Source organism: Drosophila santomea, chromosome 2R, assembly GCF_016746245.2.
Source record: "Drosophila santomea strain STO CAGO 1482 chromosome 2R, Prin_Dsan_1.1, whole genome shotgun sequence".
Lineage (NCBI taxonomy): Eukaryota > Metazoa > Arthropoda > Insecta > Diptera > Drosophilidae > Drosophila > Drosophila santomea.
In genome coordinates this window covers 10,585,728-10,596,077 of record NC_053017.2, presented here as the reverse complement: position 1 = coordinate 10,596,077, position 10,350 = coordinate 10,585,728, and the positions used below count along the sequence as shown (strand labels likewise).

The window sequence follows — 10,350 nt, the reverse complement described above, 5'->3', positions numbered from 1 at the left end:
GGAACCCAAACTGAGACTGAAACTTAGACTGCGACTGCGACTGCGACTGAGCCAAGTTAGCAGACCAAGCTGAGCTGCAAACTGAGCTGCGATCAGAGGACTGCGAACGGGGAAACGACGCGACTTTAAAAGCCGACAAGCGATTCGCGTTTTGCGACCACAACACTAAGATACGCAAACGAACCGCTGGCTGCCTGGCTTCCACTTTTCGTCGAGCCAGCAAATCGTTGAACAAGCAAATTTTTCAGAACTTTTAAACAAAAAAGACCCAAAATGAAGACTCTTAGTAACCCGAAGCAAGGACAAGGCACGAGCGAAAAAGAGCTCGAATGGGTATACTTTGAAGTTTGTTGCGAGCATCTTTGCTGAAAATATTTATTAAAAAAAAGGTAGCGGTAGGTGAGATAGGTAGCTACAATATATGTAAAGCAAAAAGTAAATTAAAGAGATTATCTGTAGTCGCAAAGATTTTCATCATGAACGCAAGCATAAACACATTAAAATTACTCGCTTTTGGCAATTTCAATATTTCAATGTGCGAATGGGAATGTTCTCTGTGCATTCAGACTAATTGAGTTATTGAAGTCGTTGGGGAGCGAGGACATCGCCTTGGCAAGAGCGATCCTTAATTGCGTAAGAAACGAGCAAACATTAAGCTTAATTGTCTGGAGCTGCGCCTTCATCTCCACTCACTTCATGTCAAGCGCATTTAAATAAATTCTGTTGAACGAGCAGCCCATAAACAAGCAAACAATTACAAGTCAAAGTCAAAGCGAGTGAAGGAGCTGCTCCAGATGCGTGTGGGTGTCGAATATATCTACATCTGTGCATCTATATATCTCCATCTGTATATCGGCGTATCCCCAAGTGCCGGCAATGCCAATGCTTGAACCTGACATTCGGCGAATTCATATTTATTCACTTGTGGAGGGGGGCACAAGTGACAGCCATCCACTGGCAACAAATCGATGCGATCGCTCAACGAATCTATCTAAATCTTTGTTTGTATCTGTATCTGTATCTGTATCTGTATCTGTATCTGTATCTGTATCTGTATCTGCATCTGCGAGTGTCTGCCTAACCGCTGATGCGTTTTAAATTGAAGTCAATTCGGCAGACTCATGCAATAAATTATGGGAGTCGGTCCAATTTGATTATTGATTATTCGCCAAAGTGCTCCCCCAGAAACAAATCAAAGTGCAAAGAGGGTGCTTTCCAAATACTCTATATTATGTATTCACTACAATTCTAGTCCTCATTGTCGCAGAGAGTGGGTCCCTTGCCGATGCAGGAGGCATAGGCCATCAGATGGGGAATGGTGCTCTGCTGCATCACGCCGGTGAAGAGATGACTTTGCGGACCGGTGGCGAAGATTCCCACATCATCGCCAGCATGGACGCCAATGGTGCCGTGGATATAGCTGGGATGGATAAAGTCTAGAAGGAGAGCAGATTGGTTTGCTTATCACTTATGGAGGCGCCCAAAAGTAGAGTACAGTCACATACCTTCCGCGCCAATTTGATCGGTGAGATCGATGCGCTGGCCATGCTCATCCAGATACTGATTGGTGCCCACTGCGTAGTTCAGAGTGGCGTACTTGACTCCATTCACATCGGTGTCATCTTGATTGAGTCCCAGGATGGGTGTTCCCCTGCCAGGATAACCAGAGATGGTCAGCGGATGAGCGTGATCGGAGGTGACTACAATTAGGGTCTCCTCGGGATCGGTTAGATCCAGAGCCTCCTGAACCGCCTGCTCGAACTGAAGTGTCTCTGTCAGGGAATGGGTTGGGGAGTTGAAGTGGTTGCCGTAATCGATCAGTCCACCCTCGACGAACAGGAAGTAGCCATCATCGCGTTTGCTGACCATCTCGATGGCTTTGCGCGTCATTTCCGCCAGTGTGGGCTCCTCCTTGGGATCGGCAAGCTTATTGAAGCTCATCACTCCTGAGCGGAAGGTGCCAATCAGATTGGTGATCCTCGAGACATTCACACTCAGCAGCTGGTTGCGATTGTAGGCCAAAACACCGCCGGGATGTAGTCCCTGCCAGCGGGACAGCAGATTCACTCCATCGGAACGCTCGCCCTTCTTGTTGAAGGGATCCGTTATTGTGTTGGGCAGGAACTTGCCAATGCCACCGCCCAGCATCACATCGAAGTTCTTGCCAGGAGCCTGGGTGATCAGTTGGGTGGCAATGTCCGTGCAGGTGGCCGGATCATTCTCTCCCTCGCCATAGGTCACAATATCCGTGTCGCTCTCGAAGAATCGGTTGGTGGTCTTGGCATACGCACCCGATGGACTGGCATGGGTCAGCGTGGTGGTGGTCACGATGCCAGTGGATTTACCAGCCTCCTGAGCCCAGGCTGCGATGGAGTCCACCCGGTTGGCCGGATCCTCGCTGCCACTGCAGTTGTTAAAGTTCACGGCCGCCGTAATTCCCAGTGCAACGATATTCGTCTTCACGCCGCACAAATACGCGGTGGCCGTGCAGGCGGAGTCGGGCACCTGGGCATTGGAGCAGTAGGTCTAGGGAAAATATGGATCAAAATAGTTAACCCAGTTATAACCAAGTCCGGAGCATAGCACTCACCCTGCTCAGACCGGTGTAGGGGAACTTCTCGAAGCTCAGGGAGTCCTCCTCGCCGGGATTGCCCTTCAGCTGACCCTTGTGGATGCGGGCGGCTGCCACCGTGGACAGGGACATGCCGTCGCCCAGGAACAGGATTACATTCTTGGCCTTCCTCTTGTCCAGCTGCGGCTGTTCCAGGCGCTGGGCGATCTCCTCGTAGGCCAGGTCATACCAGAACTGCGCCTTCTTCTCCGCCTCAGGACCAGCTTTACCCTTGGCCATGGCATTGGGGTCGATGAGGTTTCCTTCGCGGGTTTTCAATGCGCTCACCGATTCTCCTACCAGCTGGAACTGATTGTGGATCTCGGGTACTGCAAAAGGAAATGGAATGCGGTGAGAAATATCCGAGTTCTGGCTCCAACTGCAGCACTCACTGTCTATGGAAGCAGACGAGGAGGTGGCCACCAAGGCGCTCAGCACCAGGATTATTCCTAAGTAAGTCTTCATTTTCGGTTAGATGAGCTTGGCCCAGGTCAACCGATTGAACTACTGCCGCCAAGCTCTTGAAAACGGCTATTTATTAACCCTTGGCGATCGCTGTTATCTAGTTGGCCATATCTCCATATCTCAAGGCATAATCCCAGCGGCGAAAACGCGCCCAAAATATCTGACTTGGTCTTTTAGAGTTTGGTCATTAGAGTTTATGAGCATTTTACGGGCCGTTGAGTCAATAGAGCAGCTACCATCATACTCTGGACCAATAGCTTGCGAGCACATTCCCGTGACTTCCAAAAGTGGGCACGGCACCAAAAGCTTGAACCATGCGAACTGACCCTATCCCATCCTCAAGGTGATCTAATGGGGCTGGCTGCGCTTAAGACCATAAGTGGGATTGCTATAGGATATAAAGATTACCGAAAAGATCGAGATAACTCTTGGGTAGAAGAAGAATCTCAAGAGTATTAGTATTAGAACAAGGTTTATTAAAATGTGATATGCTTTATACTAAAGAAAGGACAAGCGGTGTCTTTAGGCTCACTATAAATCTCCATTATTTATTGCACACCTGCTTTCCACTGCCAACGCACGAGGCGTAGGCCATCAGGTGGGGAATGGTGCTCTGCTGCATCACTCCGGTGAAAAGGTGACTCTGCGGACCGGATGCCCAAACACCCACATCCTCCCCAGAGTGCACTCCGATTTCCTTGGCGATGTAGCTGGGTGATATGGCGTCATCGGGGCCAAGGATATCGTCCAGAGGAATGCGCTGCCCACTCTCATCCAGATACTGATTGGGTCCAGCCGCATAGTTGAGCACCGAGTACTTCACTCCGTTGATGTCGGTGTCATGTTGATTGATTCCCAGGATGGGTGTACCTCTGCCAGGATAACCGGCAATGCTGACGGCGTGTCCGTGATCAGCGGTCACCACAATCAACGTGTCCTCGATGTCCGTCATGTCACGAGCCAGCTGAATGGCCTTCTCGAACTCCAGGGACTCATCCAAGGCGTAGCCCGCCTGGGTGTAGTGGTTGCCATAGTCAATGAGACCGCCTGAAAGGCATTCCAACTTGTAGTAAGTGGTATATATGACTAAAGAAGAACCTACCCTCTATGAACACGAAGTATCCGTTTTCATTATGTCTGAGCTTCTTGATGGCCACCTCGGTGAGTTCCGAGAGAGTGGGCTGATAGGTGGGATCAGCGTCCATGTGAAAGTCCATCAAGTCCGATTGAAAGGTACCAATTATGCTGGAGGCGGCCGAAACGTCCACATTGAGCAGCTGCTTGCGATTGGTGACCAGGACGCCTTTGTCGTGGAGTGCCTGCCAGCGGGAGAGCAGATTCACCCCATCGGATCGCTCGCCAGCCGTCCCGTGACTATCCTTCATGGTTTTGGGTAGGAACTTGCCCATTCCGCCGCCGAACATGACCTCGAAGTTCTTGCCGGGCGTCTGGGTCACCAGCTGGGTGGCCATGTCGATGCAGGTGCTGGCATCCACTCCATAGCTGGTCACATCCGTGTCGCTCTGCCACATTCGGTTGGCCGTCTTGGCATATGCTCCCGATGGACTGGCGTGGGTCAGTGTGGTGGTGGTCACAATGCCCGTGGACTTGCCGGCATTCTGGGACCATTCCGCAATGGAGGTCAGGCGGTTGGCGGGATCCTGGCTGGCGGTGCAGTTGTTATAGTTTACTGCTGCACTTACTCCGATATTAATGATGTTGGTTTTCACGCCGCACAGATAGGCGGTAGCAGTGCAGGCAGAGTCGGGTACTTGGGCGTTGGCGCAGTAGGTCTGTAAAGATAATGTTTTTGTTTGAATAAAGCATTTATGTGGATTTTATGGTCCTGGCACACGTTTTGAACTTAGCCATGATAAAGAAATAGGTTGGGGTTTGCTTTGGTTATCATAATTACTGATACTATAGAAAGACTCACTCTGCTTAGTCCGGAATATGGGAATTTCTCGAAGCTCAGCGAGGACTCCTCTCCAGTTTTGTTTTGGCGTTGTCCTTTCAGGATGCGAGCAGCTGTGACGGTGGAGAGTGGCATACCATCGCCGAGGAACATAATCACGTTCTTGGCTTTCAGGGAATTGGGCTGTGGTAGCTGCAGCCTCTTGGTGATCTCCTCGTCGGCGAGCTTGTACCAGAATTGAGGATCCATCTCCTCCGGCGGAGTATATTTGCCGGTGGCCACGTCCGTGGAAAACCTTAGCTTGCTGGCCTTCTGGCCGGTCAACTCCAACACATCGTGCACCTCCTGAACTCTACTGAGTGTGGTTCCAACGAAGGCCAGCAGGAACAGAAGGATCGAATGCAGCCAGCGGCTGTGGGAGAAATGCATCTTACAACTGCAGGGATACCGAAGTAACTACACCGAAGTTGTCTAACTTCGTGGTCTTATATGCACTGCACCGGATTATTGCATTCAAAACAAGGGTTAGCTAAAATTAGCTTTATTCCCACTTTATACCCCTTGAACTTATCTCTGTTGGTACTCCCGACTTCTGGGAAGATCAGCTGCAACTTGCATCACTATTCCACTATAAAACCACTGCCCTGTTGTAATAGTAATAGCTTTTGTTGTTCGTGTTGCTGTTTGCTTAGCTTATTATGATATCACGTGTGCACATGATTATTGCAGCTATCAGAAATAGTTTAGTCACGTTTGCTGTCGTAAAGATATTGGCCGTGATTCAAGACTCCTCAGCCTAATGTACACGAAACGTGACGCGTGACTTGACTGTTTTTCAAATTTTACATCCGTAATGTGTGGGGTAAAGGGGTGTACTAGATTTGTTGAATGCAAAAGGATACAGGCTCCAACCAACTGGCCAGAGCCTCTAGCCCAGATAGCAGATCCAGGAGCCTAAAGAAAAGAGCCCAGAGCAAGGAGCTCACAGCCAGGAGCCCAAAGCTGCCAGTCTATAGTCAGCAACCTGTTATTGTTTAATCAATCAAAAGGATTCATCAGGTTACCAGTACATGGAATTAAAGAAATTATCCTTATTATTCTATATATTCGATATAGTTCAGATTGCATGAAGGGACCTAGCTATTACGACCGCTTTACACGCGCCTCTGTGTAGATCCAAATTAGATAAATTTAATCTTAACTGTCGCCTCTTGAAGCCATATAGCTTAAATGTCTCTAAAAGATCTCAGAGCATATTTAAACAATCTTTAGGTAATTACGGTTTATGATTATAAGGGGTAATTCAGCCATTAGACTTGGCTACCAGTTCAATAGCCCTAGGCAACTTTCGCCATATTTTAATGTTTGAACCGGCGACCAATGTTTGAACGCACTCAAGGTTATATCTTGGGGTAATGTGTCCATGGTCTACGCATAATATCTACTTAATATCTTAAATAAGTAATATAAATGCATACACATATTCATTAAACTGCTTGGTACATGTTTATTATAGAAACAACTTGTTGGCGAATTTTAAAAACAGATTTTCCATTGGCTTTTGGCCAAAGGATGCCATAGCTGTCATCTCAGTTGTCGCACACCTGCTTCCCGCTTCCAATGCACGCAGCATATGCCATCAGGTGGGGAATGGTGCTCTGCTGCATTACTCCGGTGAAGAGATGACTCTGCGGCCCGGAGGCGAATATGCCCACGTCCTCGCCGGAGTGCACGCCCTGATCCTTGGGAATGTAGCTGGGTGTGATGGCATCGTCCGCGCCAAGGATATCGTCCAGAGGAATGCGTTGGCCACTCTCATCCAGATACTGATTGGGTCCAGCCGCATAGTTGAGCACCGAGTACTTCACTCCGTTGATGTCGGTGTCATGTTGATTGATTCCCAGGATGGGTGTACCTCTGCCAGGATAACCGGCAATGCTGACGGCGTGTCCGTGATCAGCGGTCACCACAATCAACGTGTCCTCGATGTCCGTCATGTCACGAGCCAGCTGAATGGCCTTCTCGAACTCCAGAGCCTCGTCCAGAGCATAGCCAGCTTTAGTGTAGTGGTTGCCATAGTCAATGAGACCACCTACAAATATTGCGGATTAAATATACTCAATAAGAGGATCATTTCAAGATAAATGCACCTTCAATGAACGCAAAGTATCCGTTCTCGTTCTGGCTGAGCTTGTTGATGGTCACCTCAGTGAGTTCGGAGAGGGTGGGCTGGTAGGTTTCATCAGCCTCCAAGTGGAAGTTCATCAGATCGGTCTGGAAGAGCCCAATGACACTGGACACTGCCGACACGTTCAGTTTAAGCAGCTGATCGCGATTGGTGACCAAGACGCCTCCATCGTGGCGTGCCTGCCAGCGGGAGAGCAGATTCACTCCGTCGGATCGCTCACCGGGGTTTCCGTGCGGATCAACAATGGTGTTGGGAAGGAACTTGCCCATTCCGCCGCCGAACATGACATCGAAGTTCTTGCCGGGCGTCTGGGTCACCAGCTGGGTGGCCATGTCGATGCAGGTGCTGGCATCCACTCCATAGCTGGTCACATCCGTGTCGCTCTCCCACATTCGGTTGGCCGTCTTGGCATATGCTCCCGATGGACTGGCGTGGGTCAGTGTGGTGGTGGTCACAATGCCCGTGGACTTGCCGGCATTCTGGGCCCACTCGGCGATGGAGGTCAGACGGTTGGCGGGATCCTGGCTGGCGGTACAGTTATTGTACTCCACAGCTGCACTTACTCCGATATTAACGATGTTCGTCTTAACGCCGCACAAATACGCTGTGGCAGTGCAGGCTGAGTCGGGCACTTGGGCGTTGGTGCAGTAGGTCTGCAAGGATAATGTTTCGTTTTGACTGGCTTTTAGCTGAGAGTTAGTTAACAACAACTTACCCTGCTCAAGCCGGTGTAGGGGAATCGCTCGAAGCTCAGGGAGGACTCCTCACCGGTGTTTCCTTGGCGTTGTCCTTTCAGGATACGAGCAGCTGCCACGGTGGAGAGTGGCATGCCATCTCCGAGGAACAAAATGATGTTCTTGGCTTTCAGGGAATTGGGTTGTGGTAGCTGCAGCCTCTTGGTGATCTCCTCATCGGCGATGTTGTACCAGTACTGGGGATCCATCTCCTCGGGTGGAGTGTACTTGTCTTCAGCCACGTCCGTGGAAAACCGTAGCTTATTCACTGCACGTCCTGTCAACTCCAGAACGTTGTGCACCTCCTTTACTCCACTTAGTGCTGTTCCGGCCAAGGCCAGAAGGAGCAGCATCGGGAGTACTAACTGCCGCTGGGAGGAGCCCATGTCTAATTGCTGTGCTGTTGATGAAATATCACTAACTACACCGAATTTAGCCCAGAGTACGGACTTTTATAGCTTGCCCAAATTCGTGCGCTGTGTATTACTGGACTCCAGACAAAGTTGCCTAAATTTAAGTTTATGGACCTCTGGGCATATCTCGGCTGGAGTGCCGTATCTTTGATAACATCAGCTCTGTCTAGCATGGTGTCCATGGGGCCCATTTGCTTTGGAAAGGGGCGGGCTAAGAAAGGGTATCAGCTATTCCAACATAACGTAAGCACTTTTTCATAATCTAAAACTTACTAAAAGCATATCTTTCGGTACCTTAAGATCTAGAATTTGACCTCTGTTACGTCAAAAGCTCGAAATACGTTGCCCATTTGTCTATCTCATGATCCCCAAAATGGTAGACTCACCTGTGCAAAGAATTTCGCAGGCCTTCTGAACCAGTACCACAGTCACGTTTGGGGTTATAAAGATCTAAAAGAGTTCTACGGTCCTAATCTTAAGAGAACGTGTAGCTAACTCATCACGGCATTTTTGCTTTTTCACTGTGGGAGGTATTTTCGACCGCATCTCGTGACAGAAGATTTTCTAAAGAAGAAAACAATTTTTATTACTATCAGTTTACTTTTGCCAAATTAACCTATTCATACTCCTGCCTCTTTTATGATATTTTGCATTCGGTGTATGGAATTTTCAGCCTTCGAAAATAATGTCGTAAACAACAGAAAATTTTTTTTTTTCGCATTCTAAATTAAATCAAAATTATATAATGTTTAGGCGCAGTCTAAGCCATCTGGACAAGCTTCCAAAGACGAAGGTGGCCGAATGGCTGGCCGGGATCGACACCATCATATGCAGAACGGATGGGGTCCTGTGGCAGGAGAATACACCCATTGAGGGATCTGTAGAGGTGGTCAATGCCATAAACTCAAAGGGAAAGCGATGTCTCATTGCCACCAACGAGTGCTGCCTCACAAACAAGGATCTGTTTCAGAAGGCAAAGTGCCTGGGCTTCAATGTCAAGGAGCAGGACATCCTCAGTTCGTCGGGTGCCATCTCGAGTTACCTTAGCGACCGAAAGTTCAAAAAGAAGGTCCTCGTATTGGGTGGCGATGGCATCCGCAAGGATCTGAAAGAGGCGGGCTTTTGTTCCGTGGTGAACGATCTACAGCCAAATGACCAGAAAAAAATCGACTTTGTCAGGACCCTAACTCTCGATCCGGATGTGGGAGCTGTCTTGGTGGCCAGGGACGACAACATGATAGCAAACGAGTTGCTTGTGGCCTGCAACTATCTTCAAAATCCCAAAGTCTTGTTCCTTACCACTTGCATGGATGGATTCCAGCTATTTGGGAAAAAGAGGATCCCAGATGCCGGGTCTTTAGCTAATGCCATCGAAATAATTGTACAACGCAAGCCTACTGTTTTGGGCAAACCGAATCCACGAATTTTAGGCAAGTTAATGGAGTCTGGCGAAATAAAGCCGGAAAAAACGCTCGTTATTGGAAATTCGTAAGTTCACTGATTAGTTTCATTGATTATTATATTTTGTGTTCTTTCCTTAAGGTTAAAAACGGATATTTTATTTGCAAGTATATGTGGTTTCCAATCATTATTGGTGGGCTGCGAAAGCGGAGCTTTCGAAGAAGCCGAGAAAATTAAAAAAGACGGAAATGAGAAGAAAATGAAACTCGTTCCAGATGCTTTTCTGTCCAGTCTTGCACCTTTTTTGGAGTATTTATCCACCTCGGTAAAGTAGGATAAGAAAGGGAAAAGGATAAGAAAGGGAAAGAATTCAAAAAATTCAAAATTCAAAGTTTAGCGCCTAAAGCTGAACAGCTGTTTTGCTTCTCAGCACTTCCGTGTGCTAAAATATATCGATAGTGGCTTTTAGCACAAGTCGTGAGTCAGTGTTACAAGTATTTTTGTAAAATTTGAATTAAAATCGTTTGTATCTCTTATCTGTAAAGCAAAACTAATAGTATTCCACCAATAATCTTAGATAAACAAGTTGATTAAGTAGAATAAATAATAAATATATACATTTT

At 48.1% G+C, this 10,350-nt stretch overlaps 4 protein-coding genes across 4 annotated transcripts; 1 reads left to right on the top strand and 3 right to left on the bottom strand.

The window, feature by feature from the left end:
• Positions 1 to 1,235: 1,235 nt before the first annotated feature.
• LOC120445720 (membrane-bound alkaline phosphatase) lies at positions 1,236 to 3,400 on the bottom strand. Its single transcript, XM_039626289.1, has 4 exons — positions 3,004 to 3,400; positions 2,591 to 2,940; positions 1,506 to 2,526; positions 1,236 to 1,436 (listed from the first exon to the last, which is right to left on the bottom strand). The coding sequence occupies exons 1-4, from the start codon at positions 3,074 to 3,076 to the stop codon at positions 1,249 to 1,251; spliced, it is 1,632 nt and encodes a 543-aa protein (XP_039482223.1). The 5' UTR covers positions 3,077 to 3,400; the 3' UTR covers positions 1,236 to 1,248.
• A 131-nt stretch (positions 3,401 to 3,531) lies between these two features.
• LOC120445721 (membrane-bound alkaline phosphatase-like) lies at positions 3,532 to 5,462 on the bottom strand. Its single transcript, XM_039626290.2, has 3 exons — positions 5,013 to 5,462; positions 4,179 to 4,869; positions 3,532 to 4,123 (listed from the first exon to the last, which is right to left on the bottom strand). The coding sequence occupies exons 1-3, from the start codon at positions 5,418 to 5,420 to the stop codon at positions 3,621 to 3,623; spliced, it is 1,602 nt and encodes a 533-aa protein (XP_039482224.1). The 5' UTR covers positions 5,421 to 5,462; the 3' UTR covers positions 3,532 to 3,620.
• A 1,103-nt stretch (positions 5,463 to 6,565) lies between these two features.
• LOC120445722 (membrane-bound alkaline phosphatase) lies at positions 6,566 to 8,314 on the bottom strand. The gene is made up of 3 exons (XM_039626291.1): positions 7,895 to 8,314; positions 7,142 to 7,832; positions 6,566 to 7,083 (listed from the first exon to the last, which is right to left on the bottom strand). The coding sequence occupies exons 1-3, from the start codon at positions 8,297 to 8,299 to the stop codon at positions 6,581 to 6,583; spliced, it is 1,599 nt and encodes a 532-aa protein (XP_039482225.1). The 5' UTR covers positions 8,300 to 8,314; the 3' UTR covers positions 6,566 to 6,580.
• A 666-nt stretch (positions 8,315 to 8,980) lies between these two features.
• Positions 8,981 to 10,344, top strand: LOC120445723 (glycerol-3-phosphate phosphatase). The gene is made up of 2 exons (XM_039626292.2): positions 8,981 to 9,814; positions 9,869 to 10,344. The coding sequence occupies exons 1-2, from the start codon at positions 9,072 to 9,074 to the stop codon at positions 10,059 to 10,061; spliced, it is 936 nt and encodes a 311-aa protein (XP_039482226.1). The 5' UTR covers positions 8,981 to 9,071; the 3' UTR covers positions 10,062 to 10,344.
• Positions 10,345 to 10,350: the final 6 nt, after the last annotated feature.